Consider the following 15,705-nt stretch of genomic DNA (forward strand, 5'->3'; position numbering starts at 1 on the left):
ATTTTTTTAATTCATAGCTTGGTTCACCTTGAATTTGAGGAGGCTTGGTTTTACTTTTGGCTAGGGTTTATCTATTTCAGTTTTCTCTTAATCCAGGGTATATCCCTTAATTCTGAAACCCAGTCTGTATTCCTAATGCATGGCTCTTTCAGAGTTTTAATGGATATCTTCAGATATTTACCATGCTCCTCTAACTTGACAAGACTCACACTCCAAACTCTATACTCTTGGTGAGCATTAGCATAAAATTCTGCTCAGTTTTTCAGCCTTCTAGCTGTTGTTTGTCCCTTAAGCCCTTAATGTTTCACCCATACATGAATAATTAGAAGTCTTCCAATGGTTTGAAAAAAGTTAATGCATAGCTTTGGGGCTGGTCCCTCTCTGGCTCCCTCAACTTTTAGCTACTTGGGCAATCCCCTTCTCAGTCTTCTGATTTCTAAGATCCCGAATGTAGCTGGCTTTCCATTCCAGCTATTGTATCTGTACAGGAGAGGGAAGTTTCTTAAGAGGAAAAGCTGTACAAACATAAATCATTCCTACTCTGATTTCCTTCTTTTAAGGATTGTAACACCTCTGGTTTCTGTCTATTTTTATCTGAATGCAGTGCTCCAAGAGCATTGTGTTGTTTTGTTGTTTTGTCTTTTGCTTTCTTCAGAGTTCATACCTGTTATATTCTGGAGAGTTAGTCTAAGCCACGTAGCCATTACCAGAACTCAGAACTAAACTTTTACCTTTGATTTAAGTAACACATGTTTTTGTCACTTAACATTTATGCTTACATCTTGCTTAAGAGGATATTTTCCATGTAGAAGTTTTTCATTTTATGTATTTATACTTATCAATTTTTTTGTTTATGGCTTCTGAATTTGAGTCTTAATTAGAAGGGCCTTTCTTACTTCCAGGCTATACTGAAATTTATCTATTGTTTCCTACTAAATACTTAATATTTTAATTTTTTACATTAAAATTTTTGATCATTGTGGAGTTTATCCTGAAAAAAATGTTTGTGATATGGATCCAGTTTTATTTTTTTACATCATTTTACCCAATTGTCACAACATCATTTATCAAGAAATTTGTATTTTCCCCCATTAATTTGAATTCTACTTCTATCATATACCAAATTCCTGGATGTATTGTGGCCTATTTTTAGATATTAGTTTATTCATGCACCAGTACTACAATGTTTTAGTTATAGAAGCATTACAGTGTTTTTCTATCTTATAGGTTTAGTCCTTCCACATTGCTATTTTTAGTCTTTATATAGCCAAGCTTGATTATTTATTTTCCACTTAAGTTTTACAATAAGCTTGAAACTAGAGGCACTTTTATTTTATTTTATTTTTAATATTTTATTTATTTGAGAGAGACCAAGCTAGAGAGAAAGAGAGGGAGTGCACAAGCAGGGGGAGGGGCAGAGGGAGAGGAAGACTCCCCGCTGTGCAGGGAGCCTGATGTGTGGCTAGATACCAGGACTCCAGATCATGACCCCAGCCAAAGGCAGATGCTTAACTGAGCCACCCAGATGCTCTCTAGAGGCACTTTTAATAGAATCATTATTTTTTACAAATTTACAAAATAACACGGAAAAATAACATCTTTATTATGCTGAATCTTCCTATTAAAAAAAAATAATAAGTTTTTCCTCTTGTCCAGGTTTCAATATGAGTTCTTATATAGTGTTTTAAAGTTTTGTTCATATACAATGTTTTGTTATGTTTATTTCTAGGTATTTTGAATTTTGTTGCTATTCTCTTTAGTCATTTCTAATAAACTAGAAAACTTACCCAAGTGACTTAACCTTTCCATTTATATTTTTTAATTTCAGCTAACAGCTATGAAATAAGAATCAGTCAAAGTTTACGGAATATTCAAGATGACTTTAACAATGCCATTTTAGTGAATACATCAAAGCTAAATCCTCAGCAAGCTGGCACCAAGGAGGTATTTACATTCTCACCAAAGCTTTTCACAAATGGACCTGACCACCAACCTGATGGAGAGACACAAGAAAGCCACAGAATTTATGTAGCAATACGAGCAATAGATAAGAACTCCTTAAAGTCTGCTGTATCTAACATTGCCCAGGCATCTCTGTTTATTCCCCCAAATTCTGCTCCTATACTTGCCAGAGACAATCTTATATTGAAAGGAGTTTTGACAGCAGTGGGTTTGATAGGAATCATTTGCCTCACTATAGTTGTAACACACTGTATTTTAAATAGGAAAAAGAGAGCAGATAAGAAAAAGAATGGAACAAAATTAATATGAGCAAATGTACAGGGTACCTTCTTCTTAGATATAACATCCATGGCCTTTACACTTTACAAAAACATACCAATAAAGTCAAATTAACATCAGAACTATTAAAAATGCTTTGAGTTTTTGTATAATACGGATCAGATTTTTACATGGTAAACAGACAAAAGAATCTTTGATAACACTCATTTTTGGAAGGAAGTTAGGGAATGCTTAAGCTTTGGGTATGGACGGAATAATAAAAATTATCCTCCAAGGTAATGTCTTTAAAAGCAAAGGCAAGGGCAAGATTGAACCAGAGTCAAGAAAAGCTTGTTTTATTGTAGAGGAAAAATAGCCCCAGGTAGAGGAAAGGAGGTTGGTATAACTGTCTCTATGAAGCAATTGCTTAGTTACTTTGATTAATTTGTATTTTCCCTTACCTTTTCAGAATAGGTTGCTTTTTTATGACTAAAGATCAAGCTGCATTTTATATATGAGGACCCTATTGTAAAGTTCTTCACCTCTTGCCATTTGGTTAACTATACTACAGATCAAATCCCACTGCTTGTGCTCAAAGAGATCTTTGTTCACTGTAAGAGTTAACATTAAAATGTGGGTATTATCCTTGTCCCCTGACATTAGTGTTGTAACAGAGGTCTATTGAATTTATTGCATATGAGATTGTATTCTCATCAAAGCAGCTTTCCAAGTTATTGCCTTGGTGTTATTCAATAAAAATGGTTATAACTCTCAAAAGGCTTTAAGTAAAGAATAAAGACATAATTTTGAGGTTATTTTAATACATACACAGGCTGTATAGTTTTATTTGATTTCAACCAAAGAAGAGGCCATGGGGGACCCTGGGGGAGGGAAAAACTGACCTTTGGAAATGATTAACTGATTCTATCTTTTATTTAAAGAAGATTCTGGAATCCTTTCTCCATCAAAGGTTATTTACCTATGGGAGTGGGAGGTGAGTAGAGAGTGAAGCACAGGTCACAAGGAAATAAAAATTATCTTTCATCTAATTTTATTATCCTTATTTTTTAAAGATATTGAGCAATAGAATAATTTGCCTTGTATATTAAAGAGCTTTAAACTTTATTGGATAAATGTAAATAATACTGTGAAATAGATCTATTTTAAAACCAGGATCAATTAAGAATGAAAATTTGATTAAATTCTGGAGAAGCAGGGAGGGAATTGTGGGAAATTGGGACAAGAGGAAAGAGAAAGAAGCCTGAGTCAGAGACTCAGGCCAGTGCTGAGGTAAAATGACCAGCAAATCTCAGTACCCAGGCTGTCTCCTTGCAGCTTAGACTACATCCCAGGTCTGACCTGTTATATTCTAAGTCTCACAGTGCCTAAATTTTTGCTGATGCAGACTTCAAGTTCCTAGGCAGTCAGTCCCTCCTCCCTCTATTGCCATTATGCCTGCTATCCTGGGATTTGCCTCTCTGTAGCTTCAATGATTTGATACTATATAGTACTGAGATGGGGTGTGGTGGGTTTTGAGCCTTTGAATGTTTTCCTCATTTTATAGATAGGGAAATTAAATGGTTAAGGGAGTAATCCAAAGCACTGGGCTGGTTAACAGCTGAGGTATATAATAGTAGAGCCAGGTTCTCATACTACTCCTTCACTCCTGTCTATTTAAGAAGGTGTGGGAAGATAGTGGGGATTATGCCTAGAAATATTTAACTCTTTTCAAGGATCACGTCCCCAGACTGAAGTTATGCCCTAGAACAAGAGCAAAACTGAAATAGATCTGCTCTGACAAAGCCTAAAACCAAGTCTCCACAGAATCAAGATGATGCACCAATAATTAAACTACTGCTAGAACATGACCCATAAAAAGAAAACATATACAGAGTCTCTGCAACACATCATGCAGTATCTAACAAAAAATCAACAGACATGCCAACAAGCAAGAAATATGTACCATAATTAATAAGAATAAAAATCTGTCAACAGAAGATGCAAAATGGATCCAGATTTGGAATTAGCAGACAATAAGTTGACAATAACTATTATAAATATGATAAAGAAATTATAGGAAATGATAGTATAGGTAATGAATAGAGAAGAAATTTCAGGAAAGATGCCAAAATTCTTTAAAAAGAAGCAAATGAAAATACTAAAACAGAAAAACAGTGTATGAAAGAAGATTTTTGTAATGGATTAACAACAGACTGGTACTACAGAAGAAAGGATCAGATGACTTGAAAACAGGAAAATGGAAATCATGAAAATTAAAACATTTCATTTTTAAAAAATGAAAAAGTCAAAATGACCTGTGGAACATTATCGAGTAGTTTAACATACATATAAATGAATCCCAGAAGTAGAAGGAGGAAAAATGGAGCACAAAAATATTTAAAGAAATATTAGTTGAAATTTTTCCTAATTTGACTTAAACTATCAACCCATGGGTCTAAAATGCTCAGTAAACCTAACATAGGATCTATGCAAAGAGAATAACACCTCAGTATATCATAGGAATAATGACTGATTACTTGTCAGAAACAACTGAGGACAGAAGACAACAAAATGACATCTTTGAGTGCCAAAAGAAAAATCTGCCAATGCAGAACTCTATATTGAGCAAAAATACCTTTCAAAATGAAGGCAGATAAATAAAAGCTGAAATCATGTTCACCAGCAAGAAATACCAAAGTAATTTCTTTAATCTAAAGGGAAATGATGTCTGGAAATTATAAATAGGTAAATGTAATCTATTGTTGGTTTTCTTTACTTCTAATTCCTTTAAAAAGCAATTAACTGTTTAAAGTAAAAATTAAAACAATGTATTATTTTATTAATAACATAATTAAGTAAGATATATGACAGCAAAAGCAAAACAGACAGGTGACAGATGGACTTATACTGTTAAAAGTTACTTACATTACACTTAAAGTTGTATATTCAAGTAGACTGGAATAAATTAAGGATGCATTTATAAATCCCTTGCCACCCATTAGTAATAGAGAAAGATATACCTAAAAAGCTAATAAATGCAATAAAAATGGAGCACTAAAACTAACCAATTAACACAAAACACGTAAAGTAGAATGGAACAAAGAACAGAGGGAAATAACAGAAAGCAAACAGCAAGATGGTAGACTTAAAGCCAGCTAAATTAATAATTATATTAAATATATACAGACTAAACACTTCAACTAAAAAGCAGAGATTTTCAGATTTGACAAAAAAAAAAGCAGACTCAACTATATGGAATTTATAATAGGTGCATTTTAAATACAATGACATAGAAGTCAAAAAATGAAACAAGGAAATGGTATATTGTGCAAATGCTAAGCATAAGATAGCTAGTGTTAGTATATTACTATAAGACAAAACAGGCCTTGAGAAAAGAGAGAAAAGAGTGCCATTTTATAATGATAAAAAATAAATTCACTAAGAAGATAGAGCAATCCTACACGTGCATGTACCTATTAATAGAGCTTCAAAATACCAGAAATAAAAATTGGCAAAACTACAGAGAGAAATAGACAAACCAACAATCAACTTTGGAGATATAAATCTCCCATTGTCAAAAATTGTGGCAATTAGATAGAAAGACTCAATAAGAATGGAACATCATTCAACAATGGAACAAGAATTTGAACAACATCATCAACTAATTTAACCTTGACATTTATAAAACACTGCAACCAACTAGTGCACAGTACACATTCTTTCTAAGTGCTCATGTAACACTCACCAAATGAGATCATGAGCTAGGCCATAAAACATATCCCAGAATATAGAGTCCTGAAATAGACCTACACACATATGGTCAATAGATTTTCTACAAATGTGGGGATGGCTGTGAGTGTAGGGATGGCAAATGGGGGAAGGCAACTCAATGGATAAAGCAAAGTTGTTTTCAATAAATGATGTTGGAATAACTAAACATATGTTTGGGGAAATAATTTTACTCCCACCTTATAAAAATATGAATTCATGATGAATCATAGATATAAAAATGAATTAAGATATGAACTTCTAGAAAAAATATAATGTCTTCACAACTCTAGTGTAGAAAGATTTCTTAGAACAGAGAAAACACTAAACATAAAAGAAAAAATAAGCTGGACTGCATCAAAACTAAATATTTGTGCTCATGAAAGGACACTGTTAATAATGAAAAGGCAAACTAGAGTGAAAGAAACATTCACAACACATATATCTGACAAAGAAGTCTTATTTAGAATATGTAAAAATTGTAAATTAAATATATAATATTTTATAAATTATAAATAAAATATATATTTAAAAATACTGTTATAAATCAGTAATAGAAAGGTAAAGAACCCAATAAAAATGGGTGAAAGATTTAAACAGTTGACAAACAGAATATATAAATGGCCAATAAGCACATACATAAAGGTTATCAACACCATCAGTCATCAACAAATGAAAATAATAAATATAATGAAATACCTCTTCATTCCCACCAGAACGACTAAAGAATAAAGGTTGACAATAAGAAATGTCAACAAGGATATGGAGCAATTGGAATTTTCCTACAGTGGTGAGTGTACAACCACTTGAGAATACTGCTTGGCAGTTTCTTAAAGGTTATGCATAAATCTAACCTTTGACCCAGCAATTCTACTTCCAAAGAGATGAAAAGATGTCCACCAAAAGACTTCCTCAAGAATTTTTATAGCCACTTTAGGGGCACCTGGGTGGCTCAGTGAGGCATCTGCCTTTGGGTCAGGTCATGATCCCAGGGTCCTCAGATGGAGCCGTACATCCGGCTCCCTGCTCATCAGGGAGTCTGCTTCTCCCTGTCCCTCTGCTGCTCCCCCTGCTTGTACTCTCTCTCTCTCAAATAAATAGATAAAGGCTTAAAAAAAAAAAAAGAATTTTTATAGCCACTTTATTCATAATAACCCCCAAAAGGAAACAATCAAGTTTCTATTAATAGAATGGCTAAAACAAATGTTGCTATTTGTATTACCTCACAAGGGAATACCACTGAGCAACAAGAAGAAACAAACAACTGACACATGCAACAATGTACATGAACCTCAATGCATTATCTTGAGCTAAAGAAGTCAAACTGTGAGGGGACACAAAACTGTGAGGCAGATTTAAGTGAGGTTGAGAAGACAAGAATGAAGAGAAAAAATGTTTTAAATAAAACAAAAATCATCCATGTTAGAGGATCCAGATTCAAAATGCTGGTAGAAAATCTAATTGATGAAAAAATTAAAAAGGGGAATGAATATAAAGTTGGGGGATGGTGCATTACATATTAAGATCTGTGCGATGATTTATGAATTTAAAGTATAGGGAAATGAGGAATAGAAGCAGAGGGAAGGTTAGATGAGAAATGGGCTCTGATGAAATGAGATTCTGATCTATTGTGTATCTTAGGATGTAGAAAAAGCACAGATCAGACACAAAGAGAAAGACAAAATAACATGAAAGTTAAGGATACTGATTATGAAGTACATTATGATAGACAGAGAAGCACTCAAGGATACAGAAACATATACTCAAATCATGGAGGTAATTAGAGCCTGACTCCAAAGCTCAAAAGGAATGCCTCCCTCCATAAATGCCTCTTGCACTTAGAATATCTAACTCTTATCAGCAAGATGGTTCCTAGGTTGGGTGGAGAGTGACCTAGACTGCGGCCCACTGCATTCTCCACTCCCGTTTATCAACAGGCTAAGAGTCTTATCAAAAATGCTGAGAGCAACTGCCTCAAGGGCACAAGAAGGAGGAAGCTATCCAGTACAGTGGGCAATTGCTTTCTACCTCACTGGCTCTGTTGAGCCGAAGCAATATAAATTAACAAACGTGCAAAAGGAACTTTTCTAAAATTCACATGATCTCACTTCACACCAGTATAGGAAAGAAACAAGAACACAGAGAAGATAAAAGGAAAAAAGAGAGTGGAATAGAAAAGTAAAAAGAAAAATTAGAAATTTAGGGTAGAGAAGACAGGACTCTTAGTCAACAAGTTAGGATTTCAAAATAATGATCTTTAGGGGCGCCTGGGTGGCACAGCGGTTAAGCGTCTGCCTTCGGCTCAGGGCGTGATCCCGGCATTACTGGATCGAGCCCCACATCAGGCTCCTCCACTATGAGCCTGCTCCTTCCTCTCCCACTCCCCCTGCTTGTGTTCCCTCTCTCGCTGGCTGTCTCTATCCTGTCGAATAAATAAATAAAATCTTTAAAAAAAAAAATCTTTAATCCAAAATTTTTATTTTTATGTATAAATTTGTTTCAATTAAAAAAGTAATACATGCTATTATAAAAATACAGATGGTTAAGTAGGATGTGATAAACAAAATAGATGTGAAATAAATAAGTTTATTTATTAACTTATTTATTTCACATACATTTTATTCCTTTATTAAAGGACATTAGAATAATTTGGTTTCTTGCTATTATAAAGTAGACTTTGAGGGACAAATTATATTATCCTTGTACATATAATCTTATGCACCTCTGTGAGTGTATTTGTAGGGTAAATTCCTAGGAGTGGAATTGCTATGTTAAAAGATATACACACATAAATTTTGGTGAACGTTTCCCTTCAAAGCATTTGTATCAATTTTTCTAACATCAATAGTGTATGAATGCCTGTTTCTTAATGGCCATTACTAAAAGAAGTAATGAACTGGGAGGTGGAGGCAGGAGAAGAAATAAACAGGTTATTACTCACAGATGGTGTAATTATATACATACAAAATCCGAAAGAATCTAGAAACTACTAAAAATAATAGGAATTTAGCAAACTCACTAAATATAAGGTCAATACATAAAAACCTATTATATTTCTATATACCAGCAATATACAATTAGGAAATGAAAATTTATTAAAATATCATTTATAATAGCACCCCCCCCAAAAAAACCCCGATAAGTACATCTAATGAAAGACCTCTACCCTGAAAACGGTAAGACATGGTTGAGATCAATTAAATAAAACCTAAAATGAGACAAGTTATGTCCATAGATTGAAAGACTCAGGATTATAAAGGTGTCAGTTCTCCTAAAACTGATATATAAATTCAATGCAATCCTATCAAATCCAGATTTTTTTTCGGTGGAATTGAAAAGCTGATCCTAAATATTTAATTGTGCTGGCTGTGTTGTATTTATTTTGCTTTATTTTTTTCAATACTTAAATACCAATATACCACAGCTAATGTCATAAAAATGTAGATTTGATGCAAGAAATAATATTAGAGAAATTATAGGTACTACAGAAAAGACATTTTATAATGACAATGATATAACAATCCTAAATTTGTATTCAGCAAATAACAGCTTTAAAATACATAAAGCCAAAGTTGACAGAACTAAAAAAAAAAAAAAGAGAGAGAGAGAGAAGAAAAAAATAGACAAATTCACAATCATAGCTGGAGATCTTAACACAACTCTATCACTAACTGAAAGAACAAACAGATAAGAAACTTATAAGAATAAAAAAGATCTGAATAATATGATTAACCAACTTGGCCTAACATATATAGAACACTATTCCTAACAACTGCAGAATGCCCATTTTTCTCAAATGCACATGGGGGATTTTATCAAAATAGACCACAATCTGATTCAAAAAACAAGTCTCAACAAATTGCAAAGTATTTAAATTTTAGAGTATGTTTTCTGACTATAGTGAAACTAAATCTATAATAACATAAAGTATCCCTAAATGTCTGGGAAATTAAACAATACACTTCTATATGGCTCATACGTTAAAAAAAGAACTTGAAAGTTAGAAAATACTTGGAACTGAATGATAACTAAAATGTGACATATCGAAATTCTTACATAATGAAGCTAAAGCAATAGTCAAAAGACATTTTAAGAAAGAAGTAGTATCTGTTTCAGTCACACTGTTCCAGAGAATAAAAAAAGGAGGAAATTCTTTTCCAACTCACTTTTTGAGGCAGATAGCCTTGATACTAAATACCTGCTAAGAACATTACAAGTAAGGAAAAGTACAGACAAATCTTTCTCATGAACATAGATGCAAAAATCCTAAACGAAATATTAGCAAATTGAAAAGGATACTATATCATGATCAAATAGAATTTATGCTAGAAATGTAATGTTGATCTAACATTGAAAAATCAGTGTAAGTCACCACATTACCAGAACAAAGAAGAAAAATCACACGATCATCTCAATAGATGCAAAAAAAGCATTTGATAAAACTCTGGGATGCCTAGGTGGCTTAGTTGGTTAAGTGTCTGCCTTTGGCTCAGGTCATGATCCCAGGGTCCTGGGATTAAGTCCTGCGTCAGGCTCCTTGCTCAGTGGGGAGCCTGCTTCTTCCTCTGCCACTCTCCCTACTTGTGCTCTCTCTCTCTGACAAATAAATAAATAAAATCTTTAAAAATGAAATAAAAAAAAATTTTGATAAAATTCAATATTTATTCATAACTTAAAAAAAGAAAACTCAGAGCAAACTAGGAATAGAAGGAGACTTTCTTAATCTGATAAAAGTATCTACAAAATATCTCTAGATAATAGCATACTTAATGGTAAAATATAGAATGCTTTTCCACTCAGGATTAGGAACAAGAAAAAAGATATCCATTCTCTCTACTGTATTCAACATTATACAGGAAATCCTAGCAAGTATAATAAGTGAAAGAAACAAAAGACATAAGATTGGAAAGGAAGAAATAAACAGGTTATTACTCACAGATGGTGTAATTATATACATACAAAATCCGAAAGAATCTAGAAACTACTAAAAATAATAGGAATTTAGCAAACTCACTAAATATAAGGTCAATACATAAAAACCTATTATATTTCTATATACCAGCAATATACAATTAGGAAATGAAAATTTATTAAAATATCATTTATAATAGCACCCCCCCCAAAAAAACCCCGATAAGTACATCTAATGAAAGACCTCTACCCTGAAAACGGTAAGACATGGTTGAGATCAATTAAATAAAACCTAAAATGAGACAAGTTATGTCCATAGATTGAAAGACTCAGTATTATAAAGGTGTCAGTTCTCCTAAAACTGATATATAAATTCAATGCAATCCTATCAAACCCAGATTTTTTTTCGGTGGAATTGAAAAGCTGATCCTAAATATTATATTGAAATGCAAAGGACTTAAAATATCCCCAAATAATCTTGAAGAAAAACAAATCTGGAATGATACCAGATGTCAAGACATACAAAGCAGCAATAATCAAGACTCTATGCTACTGAGGTAAGAAGAGTCACACAGACTAATGAAACAGAAAAGAGTCCAGAGGGGCGCCTGGATGGCACAGCGGTTAAGCGTCTGCCTTCGGCTCAGGGCGTGATCATGGCATTGTGGGATCGAGCCCCACATCAGGCTCCTCTCCTATGAGCCTGCTTCTTCCTCTCCCACTCCCCCTGCTTGTGTTCCCTCTCTCGCTGGCTGTCTCTATCTCTGTCAAATAAATAAATAAAATCTTTAAAAAAAAAAAAAAAGAGTCCAGAAACAGACCCGCACATTTGCAGCCACCTCATTCACAAAAAGCACAACTGCAATTCAGTGGGGGAAAGTATGGTCTTTTCAATAAATGGTCTGGGCCTACTTGCCATCCATAATGGATAACAAAACAAAACAAGACAAAAATCTTGAATCTTACCTTACACTATGTACAAAAAACAACTTGCGATAGATCGCAGACCTAAATATGAAAGGCAGAACGATACAGAACAGAATACTGTATATTTTCACAAACTTGAAAAAGCTGTCCTAAATATGATGCAAAAAACACTACCCATAAAAGAAAAGATTAGACTCCCTCTGCCTGCCACTCCCCCTGCTTGTGTGCTCTCTCTCTCTCTGACAAATAAACAAATAAATAATCTTTAGAAATTAATTAATTAATTAAAACTGGGCAAAAAGACTTGAACAGGCACTTTACAACAGAGGAAATCCAAATGACCAAAAGTATATGAAAAGGTGCTTAACAACATTAGTCATCAGGGAAAATGCAAATTAAAACCACAGTACAGTATGATTACATTCCCACTTACAATCATAAGGACTGACAGTACTGCATACTGGTAGAAATGTGCAAAAACCAGCGAAACCACTTCAAAAAGTGTCTGGCAGATTAACTAAATAAGGCTAGACATATGTATACCCTGTGACTCAGCAATTCCACTCCTGGTATATACCCAACGGAAATCAATGCTTACAGTTTTATTTACAATAGTCCCAAACAGGAAATAGTCCAAATGTTCATCAACAGCAGCCCATAAGCAAATTGTGCTATATTCTTAAAATGGAATACAATGGATAAAGAACGTATTGCTGCTACATGCAACATGGCTGAATTTCATGCAGCAAATGTTATATGAAAGTAGCCAGATACAAGAGGATGTACTGTGTATTTCTATTTACATGATGTTCGAAAACAGGTGTAATTAATCAATGTGGCAATGGAGGTCAGAATAGTGATGACCATTTGGGGGTTTCTGACTAGAAGAGAACACAAAAGAGACTTCTGGGATGCTGAAAATACTTTGCACCTTTGGCCAAAGTTTGTCACTCAGGGCGTCACCTCCCTGGACCTCGGGTTTGTGTTGTCTGGCCCATCTGGGTTGCCTCTGACAAAGCCAGATCCCACGTGCCATCCAACAACGCTTTCTGAGCCAAAGCCTCTGTGGATCTGTTTAGGCCGAACCTGGACCCCAGAGGAGAGTGGAGCTGCCACTCCAGCTCAGTAGAGGCCATACTAAACTAGGCCCTCTCCTTGGGGAGGCAGAGAAGATGAGACGAAGATGAGGAGACGAGGCAGTCGTGGCAGCAGCACGGACTCTCCATGGAGCAAGTAGCCAAGGCCTAGTCAGCAGGGAAGGCCAGGCAAATCTGAGGAAGCACCCAAACTGGGTCTGTCACACCTTTGTCACAGACAACGGCAGAGGCCACAATGCAATAAGGGCAGGGCAGCTAAGGGCTCATATCTTTCAGGAAGGAAGGCTCTGGTTACACCAATAGGCAAACAAACAATACAGGACACCCAAAACGCTGGCTAAAAGTGAGGGAAATTGATGATAAAGGAAGGAGATAAATATCTATAATGGCTGTGAAAATTAATATAAGGCAACATCAATAAAGTGGAATCAGGAGGACAGTAGGGGAGGCTACAAGGGGGAACCATACCATTCAACATCAATTACAGGAAGAATTGTCAGTTACAGACCCCAACAGAGAATCATCAAAAGGAAAGAATCATACATTACAGTCCTCAACCAGGAAAGATGTACATGGGATCTCCCACAAGAAATCAGCTATCCCTGCAACTCGGCTAATTTCTCCAATGGACAGACTTTCCTTCAAAATAACTCTTCCCAATTTCCTCAAATAATGCTCCCTTCCTTTTTTTTTTTTTTTTTTTTGGAGTTGCCATATTGTGCATGCCCCAAATTCTAAATCTCTGTTACTCCTGAATAAACCCATTTTTGCTGGCAAAAGAACTGACTTTTATTTTAGGATTAACGTGGTCTTGAGACCAGCTCTAGCAGCGGATTTTAATTTATTTCAGTAAGTCTCTTGCTTTAGGTATTTTAGGAGATTGCAATTGGCCACCACTTTGAAGGAGATTCTATGAATGATTGGACTTGTACCTTCTTTCAAAGAAAAAGCAAAATAGCTTGTGCTCACACACAAAAAAACGTAAACTTTACATTATAATATTGGAGCTAAATATTATGGAAGGACAAGAGTGGATCTGAGCAGTTGAAGGGGTAAATTGTGTTGGATTGATCTTACGGAAGCCCCTTAGATTTTCTCGGCCCCATCTGTGCACTGGACCCTCAGTTACTCACTCCTCCTCAGTCCCTACCTCCTCCTTGAGGGCCCAAGTGGTTCCATTGCCACAGGCCAGCCATGCACCACTTGGAATGTATTTCCTTAAACACAAGGCATGGGATCTCTCTTTCCAAGCTGCTGTTGAAGGGGCTGGACAACACAGTCAGGAAGTTCAGGGGAGCTGATCACCTATAGGAGATGAGAAGCCAAACACTTCCCCTTCCTCCCTCCCACAGACTGTTTTTCATGGTTCTTTCCATAGCCCATTAGTAGACACCCCAAATGTTGGGGCATGTACAGTGGTCAGCTTTAATAACATTTCACCTTTCATTGCTTCCCAGCCATCCCTGACTATTTTCCAATTTCCCTCACTCTCACTGCTCTGGGATTAAATTCTCCAGTTATTTGCACATAAGCTTGCCTTAGGCTCTGTTTTTTAGGGAACCCAGGAAAGACATATATAGTTGGGGGTGTGAGATGTTTTAGATATAAATTTTTATGTATAATAAATGCATATGTTTATTCAATAAACATTGAGTAAGTTATTTTTGTATAAAAGCATATTTAGATCATCTGGAAAACCACCTTATAATTGAGTATTTCCAATCTATTTCAATGCTTTACTTTGGATTAAAGATTATATCCTTAAGCAGTAAGTTCTACTTATTAGCTATAAATACTAATCTAATTTTTATGAGCCAATGTCAAAGAAAGGGGGTAGACAAGGTGAAATTGATGCTTTCTACAATGTGAAGACCAAATGAAATCACAGGATGAAGGGATATTTCGAGTAATGAATACAGTAAAATGGTGGACCAATTTGAGTTTCCACCTGAGGTTCAGCAAACTTAAAAGTGTCTGTGCGGTAGCTGGCAGTCCATAATTCATGTTCCGACAGACATTTAGTTTCAATAAAATAATTTAATGTTTTTCATTTTTTATATTGACCAGTGGGAGCTATGGAATAGAGAAATAGAGGTCTGATGAGGAAATTGAAGGGAGTTTGCTTTGCACAGTGATATGTAAATTTTATTTTTTCTCTCCATTATAAAATATCCAATAATATCTGTGTTGCTTTCTAATGTTTTTGGTGCAAGTGGATTCTGTAAGGGAGTACCAAGAGGTGATGAGGCTATGTCAAGATCAATGAGGGTTACAAAAAAAAAAAAAGAAGGTCACCATGAAGGATAACTAGGTATATGGTTTACATGTAACAAATGCTCACTAAATATGCAGAATAGTCAGGCCTCCATGGGCAGGTGAAGGTTGGAGGGTGGTGTTGGGTGGGTCAATGTCCTGGTTGGCAAACATTTGTAGTAAGTAAACATCTTTCAATGGCCAAGCCGCTTGTCACCTGTGAGTCCCTCCAGGGAACCGGATGTGGGCTCCCCACCCACATTTCCAGCATCTGGCACAGGTGAAGGCAAGGCTAATAATCCTTTCAAAATGAAATATTTGAAAGTACACAGAATTTGAGACTAAGCTACAGTTCCTTATATAGGAGACAAATGCAATAGTGAAAGAATTTTGGGTCAAAGGGTTAAATACTGTGATAAACCACCTCTGATAGCTTGGAAAAAATATGTGTCTATATATTCCTGTGTATATATATATATATATATATATATATATATATATATATATATAGGGGTAAAGAAGACCGACC

At 35.1% G+C, this 15,705-nt stretch overlaps 1 protein-coding gene and 1 long non-coding RNA gene across 3 annotated transcripts in view; one reads left to right on the forward strand and one right to left on the reverse strand.

Moving 5' to 3' along the window:
- CLCA2 (chloride channel accessory 2) overlaps nucleotides 1–2,915 on the forward strand; it is a 42,948-nt gene extending 40,033 nt beyond the window's left edge. For both annotated transcript variants that reach the window (XM_045801359.2, XM_087866075.1), the window contains exon 14: nucleotides 1,829–2,915. In XM_045801359.2, the coding sequence (XP_045657315.2) occupies nucleotides 1,829–2,271 (443 nt within the window). In that variant the 3' untranslated portion in view covers nucleotides 2,272–2,915. The remainder of the gene's footprint in view (nucleotides 1–1,828) is intronic.
- The window catches only part of LOC148109172 (uncharacterized), a 230,015-nt gene that overhangs the window by 28,671 nt on the left and 185,639 nt on the right, over nucleotides 1–15,705 (reverse strand). The gene's annotated exons all lie outside the window — the stretch shown is intronic.

This window comes from Ursus americanus, chromosome 12 (assembly GCF_024610735.1).
Source record: "Ursus americanus isolate L20-20 chromosome 12, mUrsAme1.1.p, whole genome shotgun sequence".
In the NCBI taxonomy this organism is placed as follows: Eukaryota; Metazoa; Chordata; class Mammalia; order Carnivora; family Ursidae; genus Ursus; species Ursus americanus.